Source organism: Microcebus murinus, chromosome 18 (genome assembly GCF_040939455.1).
Source record: "Microcebus murinus isolate Inina chromosome 18, M.murinus_Inina_mat1.0, whole genome shotgun sequence".
NCBI classification, from domain to species: domain Eukaryota; kingdom Metazoa; phylum Chordata; class Mammalia; order Primates; family Cheirogaleidae; genus Microcebus; species Microcebus murinus.
In genome coordinates this window covers 2378138-2388985 of record NC_134121.1, presented here as the reverse complement: position 1 = coordinate 2388985, position 10848 = coordinate 2378138, and the positions used below count along the sequence as shown (strand labels likewise).

General features: G+C 61.9%; 1 protein-coding gene across 1 annotated transcript; it reads left to right on the top strand.

Annotated features, from left to right (window-relative positions):
* The first annotated feature begins 4590 nt into the window (after window positions 1-4590).
* On the top strand, window positions 4591-9184 carry LOC142861890 (uncharacterized). The gene is made up of 5 exons (XM_075993984.1): window positions 4591-4660; window positions 5228-5342; window positions 5462-5715; window positions 8054-8484; window positions 8866-9184. The coding sequence occupies exons 1-5, from the start codon at window positions 4591-4593 to the stop codon at window positions 9058-9060; spliced, it is 1065 nt and encodes a 354-aa protein (XP_075850099.1). The 3' UTR covers window positions 9061-9184.
* Window positions 9185-10848: the final 1664 nt, after the last annotated feature.

The following is a 10848-nucleotide window of genomic DNA, read 5'->3' as shown; positions in this document are numbered from 1 at the left end:
GGGGCGCCTTGCCGTTGCGGAGCTGTCTCTGGCCTCCCGGGAGTGCCTTGCGCGGGGACCCGGCCCCCCCCCCAGGGGAATCCGAAACCTGGAGCGGCCGCTGCAGGGAAGAGGCGGGAGGGCGGCGGCGGACACAGGTGCATCCAGACGGTCGCAGGCGCCAGGCACCCGGCCCGCGGGCCCCTGCACCCGCCTGGGGGACCAGGCAGCGGGACCCGCGCACGCACTGGAAGCAGCATCATGAGCCCAGCGGACAGCGCCCTGCGGGCCGCACCCCCGGAACCCGCACCCAGGACCCCGGCCCCAGCCCGCTTCCCGCCCGCTTCCTGCGCGCTCTGTGGCTCCCCAGGTCTCCCGAGCGCGCAGCACCTCTGACGATGTCCAAGCCGCGCATGCGAGGCGGTTCACTCGGCCCGCTCGAGGCCACTCGGAGCGCCGCGGAGGTCACCAGCCCATCGCTGGGGGACTGTGCGGACCGGACCGAGTGGCCGTCGCGGCCCAGGGCGGTGGGCACTTCGTAGCGCCGCGCCGGGCGCTCAGACACCGGCCTTGGAGAGGCCACCTCCGCCCAGGGCCCGTCCCGCCTCCCCTCTGTGCCTCAGTTTCCTCATCTGTGAGGCTCACAGTGCCGCTTCCCAGTGCCCTTGGACGGTTAATAATAAGGGAATGGTGGACGCCTCGGTGCGTACCGTCCCAGCTGACCCCACCCTCCTCTCCCCTCCCAGCTCCCCTGAGAACGAACCCTTGGAGGGAGCTGGGCCTCTGAGCTCCTCACCACTGACTTGCAAAGCCCGGGCTCCGCCACCCAGTTCTCTGACCCTCTCCTTCCTCACCCTCTACTCGCACTGTCCTTCCCTCTGGGCGGGGCGCCCCCAGCTCTGTCCTTCTTGGGGTGCCCCTCCTGCAGCGCCCGGGGCTGTTGAAAGGGGTTGCAGATCTGCATCAGATTGGTGCTGACTGATTAACACTGTGGTGCTCGAAGGGCGGTGGTCTTCACCAGGGATCGGGGTTGGGGGGTAGTCCCACATCTGAGGGATGGGAGAGCAGTGTGGAGGGGAAGGGCATGCCTCTAATGCTTGCTAGGGAGAGGCAAAGATATAAAGTGTAACCAAAATGTTAAAAAAAAAAAAATTATCAGGTGTCGGGCAGGTGGAGGGGGAGGCGGGGGTGGGTATTTACACACGTGGGGGGATGGCCAGGCTTGAAGCTCTGACTCAAGGGGGAGGGGAGGCAAGGGCAATGTACATAACCTTAACGTTTGCACCCCCATAATATGCTGAAATAAAGAAAGAAGAAGAAAGGGGGGGCTGCAGAGCGCGGCAGGTGCAGTCAGGAACTGCTGCAGCCCCTTCCTTTCTGGTTGGCGGCAGGTGCAGTCAGGAACTGCTGCAGCCCCTTCCTTTCTGGTTGGCGGCAGGTGCAGTCAGGAACTGCTGCGGCCCCTTCCTTTCTGGTTGGCGGCAGGTGCAGTCAGGAACTGCTGCAGCCCCCTTCCTTTCTGGTTGGCGGCAGGTGCAGTCAGGAACTGCTGCGGCCCCTTCCTTTCTGGTTGGCGGCAGGTGCAGTCAGGAACTGCTGCGGCCCCTTCCTTTCTGGTTGGCGGCAGGTGCAGTCAGGAACTGCTGCGGCCCCTTCCTTTCTGGTTGGCGGCAGGTGCAGTCAGGAACTGCTGCGGCCCCTTCCTTTCTGGTTGGCGGCAGGTGCAGTCAGGAACTGCTGCAGCCCCTTCCTTTCTGGTTGGCGGCAGGTGCAGTCAGGAACTGCTGCAGCCCCTTCCTTTCTGGTTGGCGGCAGGTGCAGTCAGGAACTGCTGCAGCCCCCTTCCTTTCTGGTTGGCGGCAGGTGCAGTCAGGAACTGCTGCGGCCCCTTCCTTTCTGGTTGGCGGCAGGTGCAGTCAGGAACTGCTGCGGCCCCTTCCTTTCTGGTTGGCGGCAGGTGCAGTCAGGAACTGCTGCAGCCCCTTCCTTTCTGGTTGGCGGCAGGTGCAGTCAGGAACTGCTGCGGCCCCTTCCTTTCTGGTTGGCGGCAGGTGCAGTCAGGAACTGCTGCAGCCCCCTTCCTTTCTGGTTGGCGGCAGGTGCAGTCAGGAACTGCTGCAGCCCCTTCCTTTCTGGTTGGCGGCAGGTGCAGTCAGGAACTGCTGCGGCCCCTTCCTTTCTGGTTGGCGGCAGGTGCAGTCAGGAACTGCTGCAGCCTCCTTCCTTTCTGGTTGGCGGCAGGTGCAGTCAGGAACTGCTGCAGCCCCTTCCTTTCTGGTTGGCGGCAGGTGCGGTCAGGAACTGCTGCAGCCCCTTCCTTTCTGGTTGGCGGCAGGTGCAGTCAGGAACTGCTGCAGCCCCTTCCTTTCTGGTTGGCGGCAGGTGCAGTCAGGAACTGCTGCGGCCCCTTCCTTTCTGGTTGGCGGCAGGTGCAGTCAGGAACTGCTGCGGCCCCTTCCTTTCTGGTTGGCGGCAGGTGCAGTCAGGAACTGCTGCAGCCCCTTCCTTTCTGGTTGGCGGCAGGTGCAGTCAGGAACTGCTGCGGCCCCTTCCTTTCTGGTTGGCGGCAGGTGCAGTCAGGAACTGCTGCAGCCCCTTCCTTTCTGGTTGGCGGCAGGTGCAGTCAGGAACTGCTGCGGCCCCTTCCTTTCTGGTTGGCGGCAGGTGCAGTCAGGAACTGCTGCAGCCCCTTCCTTTCTGGTTGGCGGCAGGTGCAGTCAGGAACTGCTGCAGCCCCTTCCTTTCTGGTTGGCGGCAGGTGCAGTCAGGAACTGCTGCAGCCCCTTCCTTTCTGGTTGGCGGCAGGTGCAGTCAGGAACTGCTGCAGCCCCTTCCTTTCTGGTTGGCGGCAGGTGCAGTCAGGAACTGCTGCGGCCCCTTCCTTTCTGGTTGGCGGCAGGTGCAGTCAGGAACTGCTGCGGCCCCTTCCTTTCTGGTTGGCGGCAGGTGCAGTCAGGAACTGCTGCGGCCCCTTCCTTTCTGGTTGGCGGCAGGTGCAGTCAGGAACTGCTGCGGCCCCTTCCTTTCTGGTTGGCGGCAGGTGCGGTCAGGAACTGCTGCGGCCCCTTCCTTTCTGGTTGGCGGCAGGTGCAGTCAGGAACTGCTGCGGCCCCTTCCTTTCTGGTTGGCGGCAGGTGCAGTCAGGGACTGCTGCGGCCCCTTCCTTTCTGGTTGGCGGCAGGTGCAGTCAGGAACTGCTGCAGCCCCTTCCTTTCTGGTTGGCGGCAGGTGCAGTCAGGAACTGCTGCAGCCCCTTCCTTTCTGGTTGGCGGCAGGTGCAGTCAGGGACTGCTGCAGCCCCTTCCTTTCTGGTTGGCGGCAGGTGCAGTCAGGAACTGCTGCAGCCCCTTCCTTTCTGGTTGGCGGCAGGTGCAGTCAGGAACTGCTGCGGCCCCTTCCTTTCTGGTTGGCGGCAGGTGCAGTCAGGAACTGCTGCAGCCCCCTTCCTTTCTGGTTGGCGGCAGGTGCAGTCAGGAACTGCTGCAGCCCCTTCCTTTCTGGTTGGCGGCAGGTGCAGTCAGGAACTGCTGCGGCCCCTTCCTTTCTGGTTGGCGGCAGGTGCAGTCAGGAACTGCTGCAGCCTCCTTCCTTTCTGGTTGGCGGCAGGTGCAGTCAGGAACTGCTGCAGCCCCTTCCTTTCTGGTTGGCGGCAGGTGCGGTCAGGAACTGCTGCAGCCCCTTCCTTTCTGGTTGGCGGCAGGTGCAGTCAGGAACTGCTGCAGCCCCTTCCTTTCTGGTTGGCGGCAGGTGCAGTCAGGGACTGCTGCAGCCCCTTCCTTTCTGGTTGGCGGCAGGTGCAGTCAGGAACTGCTGCAGCCCCTTCCTTTCTGGTTGGCGGCAGGTGCAGTCAGGAACTGCTGCAGCCCCTTCCTTTCTGGTTGGCGGCAGGTGCGTGACAAACAGCGCCAGGACGCCAAAGTCCAGGAGTCGGTTTCCTGCCCTCCAGGGAGAAGGGGTTGTCACAGAGACGAGGCTCTGTCCCCGGGAGTGGTCGGGGCTGTGGCTCCTTCTCCTGCTGTTCACTCAGGCACTCGGTGAAAGCAGATTCTCAGAAAGCCACTAGGCACGGGAGAGCCACGTCTCTGTCCCGCGCGTCCAGCCCTTCGGAAGTTGCGCACAGCAGAGCTCCTGCAGGTGCCTGTGAGCGAGAGGACTCACGGGATTATTCTTCTGACCGTTACCGGGGGGATTGTGGGATTAGGTCTTTTCCTGCCATCAAATATTTTTGCAAGGCCGCCCTTTAACGAGGCAGACGAGGGCGTGACGCAGGCGGCAGGTCTTTGCAGGTGGTGTCACCGGCGGCTGTTGCCGCCCAGCCGGGTCCATCTGCCCACTGCCCACCAGGCAGGCAGTACACTCGGTGAGCAGTTCACGGCAGAGAAAGGGTCTCAGACATTTCTCAAACCCGCCTCCCCGAGAACTTGGGGGACGGGGTTTTTAAGGATAGCTTGGCAGGCAAGGGATTAGGCAATTAGGTTTGTTCATTGGGGCCAGATTACAGGGGTGTAGAAATCATCTTCTCGTGCTGCTCCAGTCCTGGGGTCACAGTTCCAGGAGAGTCGGTTTCTTGGTGGGGACCACTGCTCTAGGGGGGCCCATGGACCCACCGGAATGCGGGGCCTGAAGGTATCTTGCAAACTCCCTTTAGATTTTGGAAAGGTGATGTCACCTAGGGAGAAAGGTAAGGATCTTTATGGACACAAGCTGCTGGCTCCGGAGTGGCAGTTACAGGGGGACAGTTACTAATTATTATCATCATTGTTCGCTAGGCCCTCACCGCAGTCCTCGCCTTGCACCCCGTGCTGAAGGGCGGCGTCACAGCCTTGCCCCTCAAGGACGGTCCCCTGGCTACAGCAGCCTTGGCTCTGGCTTCTCCCCCTCCCCCTCCTGGGGAGGAAGGCTCCACGCGTCCCACAAGGGGCCGTGCAGGACCTGCCCGGGGAGATGCCACGCGAGGTCAGCAGAGGAGCCCCGACTCCCGGCCGCGCTCGGCACCGCTGAGCCCCCAGCCCCTGTCCTCGCCGTTGTGCTTCTTGACTCACTAAGGTGTCCTGCCCCACTCAGGCCAGGCTGCAGTCCTGCAAGGGCTGAGCCCAGCCCCGCCCACGCCACCGCAGAAACCTGACGTCCACCCTCTTCTCCATCCCGTCCGGAGGATGCCGTGTCCTCTGAAACTTCCTTGGCCTTCTGGTTGCAGAACGTCGGGCCCCAAACACGCCCCACGCTGCACTTCTCTCCCGCCCTGCAGATCCCGATGAGCCCGCTGTGGCCGTCGGGCCCCGCAGCAGGGCCGTCGCGGGAGTGGACTGTGCTGTCCTGCCAGCCAGGGCCGAGGCAGACAAGCAGGCCTCGCAGGGAGCGGCGTGCGGGGAGGTTGCAGCCCTGGGCTTGCAGGAACAACCAGCCTTGTGCAGGAAGGCCCTGGCCTGGAGCCACAGCTGTCTGGCTCTGAGGCCACAGCTCTGTGTCCCTGCTCCACAAGAGGTCACGGGGCTCGCGGCCTGAGTCACAGCAAGGCTTGTGGGACTCGCAGGGATAAAGAGGGCACCCCCAATTATTCCAGGACCCTGTGGATAGAAGCCGCAGGGCAGGAAGGGCCGGAATCCCGGCGCTGGTGGCAGCTGCTGGCCAGTCGGCCCTCAGACCCCAACTGTGGCCAGGACGCCCCCACAAAAAGAGAGAACTCCATGACCGGTCTGCGGCAGGGTGGAAAAGCCCCCATGCAGGCGGAGAAAGGTTTCTCACGCAGAGAGTAAGATGCAAAAGGAAAAATGTTTATTTTGTCCTTTTATTTCATTTTTGAGACAGAGTCTCACCTTGTTGCCCAGGCTACAGTGAGTGCCATGGCGTCAGCCTCGCTCACAGCAACCTCAAACTCCTGGGCTCAAGCAATCCTCCTGCCTCAGCCTCCCGAGTAGCTGGGACTACAGGCATGCGCCACCAAGCCTGGCTAATGTTTTCTATATATTTTAGTTGGCCAATTAATTTCTTTCTATTTTTAGTAGAGACAGAGTCTCGCTCTTGCTCAGGCTGGTTTCGAACTCCTGACCTTGAGTGGTCCTCCTGCCTCGGCCTCCCAGAGTGCTAGGATTACAGGCGTGAGCCACCCCTGGCCAGCCACCATGCCCGGCCAGCCACCATGCCCGGCCAGCCACCATGCCCGGCCAGCCACCGCTCCTGGTCTATTTTGTCCTTTTAGAAGAGAAGGAAGGAGGGAGGGGAAGAGAGCAGGGTGACGGGTGGCAGCCCAAAGAAGGGGAAAGGAGAGGCCAGCAGCGAGGCCACGTGACTGCGCTTTCATGGGGATAAAGAGAGAAGGAAAAAATAGTAATTGTTGTGTGAAGGTGTCTGTCTGTCTTGCTGTTTCTCTGTTCCCGGAGAGAGGCACGGTCAGGCTCATAAATGGATGTGATTCCACCCTGAGACATGGTTTTGGGCAGGAAACTGAGGCTGGGGTCGGCCCCCTGCTGTCAGCTCCCAGCTTCTCGGGAAGAACTTGAGGCTACAGAAACAGATTTAGAGGCTGCGGGCTGAGTGTAAAGAGAAAGATCTGCACTTCCTTGGGCTCTTTTCAGATGTTTGTGAAGACAGGGTCCCTGCAAGCTGCCTGCTGTCTGGGGACAGAGAGAGCCCAGAGCTCAGAGCATCGATCTTTACCTGTTATGGGAAAGTTGTCAGATTAGGTATTTTCCTGTTATTTCAGCTGCGCCACCCTTACAGTTTACGTGCCACCATGACAGTTTACGCCCTTACAGTTTACGAGAGAGACACAGAGAGACAGGGCAGTTAAGCTGTTCACTAAATGGGCTTTGGGTGTGTCAATGGGAAAAAAGCCAAACTGTGTAAAATAATTCTAAAGAGATTTACCCTGAGCCAGATTTGAGGACCATGACCCGGAGCCACGCCCAAGAAGCCTTGAGCACATGGACTTGGGGTGGCTGGGTCACAGTCTGGTTTATACATGTCAGGGAGAAAGGGGTCACAGGTAAAGTCATCAATCAATTCGTGGGAGGCAGACATTGGTTTGGCCCAAAAAGGTGGGCCAAAAAGAAACATGTTATAGAATCAAAATTGACAGGGAAACACTCCCCCCCCCCGGGGGTCCCATGGCTAAACTCACTGCTGATTAGATGTGTAAAGCTTGTTGCTGATTGGATGCTCTTTGAATCCCATCGCTGATTGGATAACTCCTCATGCTCAATAGTTGATTGGTTGTGTGTAACCCCAAGAAGTGTATAAAACCGGAGGAGAACAAGGAAGCGGGGCTCAGAATTTGGTGGCGTGCCCCTCTGAGCCCGCCAGCGAAATAAAGGCTGATTCTCCGACCCTCTGTGTGCCGCTCGGTTCTTTCCCCGGTCAGTCCCTGTGACACTTGCCGTAAACATCGTGTCATTTCATTCAGAGTAAATTACTACTGACAAAATTCTATTTGTCTATTTGTTTGACTATTAGCCAAAATTCCCTAATAAATTCCCTTTCATAAACTTTATCCGATCGTGCACGTACCACACACTATCTACAAAACATATCCTAAAACTTTCTGTTGTGTCCTAACATTCCCTTTCCCTAAATAACCATTTTAGGACAAAAAAAATTCCATGGACCCCCCGAGCTCCCTCCCGCCTCGTGTGTGTGCTCACCTGGCTCGTCCCCTTCACCTCTGCTGCCCTTGCACACCAAGTAGGTCCTGGGGACAGGGCGGGCTTCCAGCTGTCCCAGCGGTGCTTGGTGCTTTTCCCACCCCTGCTCCAGCCCAGCCACCTGTCCCTTCCCCAGGACACTCAGGTGCTTGTTGTCTCCAGGCCCTGCCTCTGTGCCACACACCACAGCCCACCCAGAGCTGCCACCAGCACCCTTCCTCCTCCTTCCTCTGAGGCCCTTCTGGTGGGAGCCAGTGACATACCCGGCTCTCCTGCGGGACGGGAAGTTCCGAGAGCAAAGCCCACGTCTCCTGTTTCTCTGGGCTCTCGGGTCCCCGCATGGAGCATTCGCTCAGTAGGAGTCTGTTGAGTTGACAGGGACGCGAGGTCCGCTCAGTGGGCCAACCCACCCCTCAAAATAATGGTTTTCTGAGCTGAATCAAATAATGCCCAGAGCGGAAAGAGCAGCAGGAAGGAAGCGGCCTCAGCGCTGGGCGCGGCCCACTGGGCAGCAGGTGACTCCTGTGTCTCTACCAGTCTGGCACCTGCGCTTGCCAGCGCTGTGGCCCTGGGCCTTCCCTCGGCCCGTCGCCAGGGTGAGACAAGGCCTGTGGGCAGCGCCCTGACCCAGGCCCGACTGTGCCACCGCGTGCTCAGGGCCGTCTCAGGCTCCCGTGTGAGGTCAGGCCCTGCCCTTCCCCGGCCCGGCAGCCGCTGCTGCGGCCACAGCCAGGCGCGCCTCCAGCCCCCGCCCAGAGAAGCCCTGCGTTTCCCAGTGTTCCTCCCCGTTTTGCAGATCCAGCTCCTGCAGGCCGGAGGAGACTCCTTCCCTCTGACGGGAAGCTCTGGGACCGTCCTGGGAATGGTGCGTGGCCCGGGCCCTGTGCCCCAGCAAGGGCCTGTGTCCGAGGGGCAGGGTGGCCCGGGCAGCAGCTCCTTCACACACGCGTGCACGTGCACCCAGACATGCACACGCTCACTCATGCCCAGTCCGGACAGTGTTCCTCTCCCCATCCTCCAGCCACAAGGGCCCTGGGATGTGATGTGTGCACCTGTTTCGCCCCACCCACTGTGGGGCGGGGCGGCCCTGTGCCCAGAGAGCAGGAAAGCTCCCCGAGAGCACCCCACACCTCCAGGCTCCCTCCTGCTGCCCGGGACATTGTGTCCGAGCCCCAGCCACCGAGGCCGGTTCTGCCCGCGTCCCAGTGGCCAGTGCGTAGGACTGCCCTCTCCTTCCTTGTCACAGGCCCTGCGGAGCCACGACCGCAGCACCAAGCCCCTCTACATCTCTGTGGGCCACAAGATGGGCCTGGAGACGGCCGTGCGCCTGACCCACCGCTGCTGCAGGTTCCGGATCCCCGAGCCCGTGCGCCAGGTGGGTGGCCACGGGGTGTGGCAGGGGGGACGTGCTCCTCTGCTCCCCACCATCTTCCCTTCATGAGCTCCCCATCAGCTCACCTGGGGTCAGAGCGCAGTGACATGAGGACAGGACCCCAGGCAAGGCAGGTCCACGGCACCTTGCTGGAGAGCAAGCTGGCCCTCCTGCTGGGTCCCGGAGGCAGGAGAGTGGACCGAGGGTACGGAGCTCCCAGGAGGTCACCTGCTGTGCCCCGAACGCAGCCTCTCAGCCTCTCGGAGCCTCCCGTGCCCAGATTCCAGGGTCGCTTGGGAATCACCTGTATCAGCCGGTGTCCCAGAGTCCCACTCAGCCCCTCAGGGCCTGGAGGGAGGAGGCCCTTGCAGGACTGCTGCAGTGGCACCTGAGACACCAGCCGGGGGACAGGTGTGGCACACTGGGCACCCAGCACCGTAACTGGTGCTCTGGGATGCAGGGGTCGGAGCTCTGTGAACCCGTCAGCTGGGCCGAGGAAGAGCTCAGCCCGTGGCAAGAGACAGAGCCGGGTGCAAGATGCCCACCGCGGGCCTTGCGAGCTCAGTCTGGACCAGAGGCCCCGTGGCCTGCTGCCTCCGCTGCTTCCCGTCTTCCCCGCTCCCTGCCCCACAGCCTGTGCTGGGGCGGCCACTCAGCAGAGAGGCAGGGCCGGCCGCTCAGTGGAAATGCCCCCACCCGCTGGCCCCCGCCATTCCCACCTCCTGGGCCTCGTGCCTCCCGGCTGCAGCGTGCGGCGTGGCCTCCGGGGGGCAGCAGCAGCCCGCACACGTCCGTGGCACTCGGCCTCGCCTCGCCCTCTCCCCATCCAGAGCATCGCTGGGTGGCAGGTGCGTGGGTTCCAAAGCCTGCGAGCAGCGTCTCCTTTTCCCAGGAGGCCTTTCCCCTTCCTTTCCAACCCAGCTGTGTGGCCTGGGAGAAAACCCAAGAGACTCCCCCAGGCTTCAGCGAGGGACCTCTAGGTTGGGCTGCCGCAGACCTGCCGGGTGCGGTGCAGCAGGCCTCTGTCCCTCTCCGTCTGGATTTCCCCGACAGGAGCAGTGGCCCCTGCCCTTGTGGGGGAGGGGACAGCTGGCCTGTAAAGTACCTGGAGCACCTACAAATAGGGCAAGGTTTTGTGCAGAGCACGTGAAGAGCTTGCCACGTCCTGGGTCTACATCCCAGAGGAAGAAGAGCCAGCAGTGGATGGGACGTGCCGCCCAGTCTGCGCCCGGAGCCCACGGCCTCCCCGCTGCTGGGAGGGGGTGACCGTCCTGTCCACCAGGGCGGCTCTGGCTCATGGCTGATTTTCTGCCTGGGCCTACTCGCCTCTTAACAGTTTCCCTCCTGACGCTGCCTCCGGAAGCTTCTGGGAGAGCGTGCGGGGTGGGGTCAGCGGCTGCCCTCTCCCGTCCTGGCGTCTGGGCCCTTCCTCTGCGGCTCTGGCGCAGCCCCTGGGTCACAGCGCCCTCCTGCTGGCCAGGCTGGGCTGCTGCAGGGGACAGCAGGAAGGGTCACCTGTCCGTCATGGGTACCTGCCCACCGGCCCTCCCTGTTCCTGAAGCAGGAGCAGCAGGAGGGATTACCTGTCGCTGTCTGTCACGTGGCCCTGAAGCTGATCTAAGCCACTGGGAGATTGGATCTCAGGCTTCCCAGGGCCACCCGGCTCAGGGGCTTCCCACTGAGACCTGAGCCCTGTTCTGTGGCCCTCCCCGCTGGGGTCTGCCCTGGTCCCCGCCCACAGCCCACAGGCCCTCTTTATTCTGGTGATCTGGGAGATGGGACCGGGGTCACCACTGGTACTAGTCGGGAGACAGGACAGACCGGCTGGGCGGAGAGTCCTTGGAGAAGAGGGTTGAG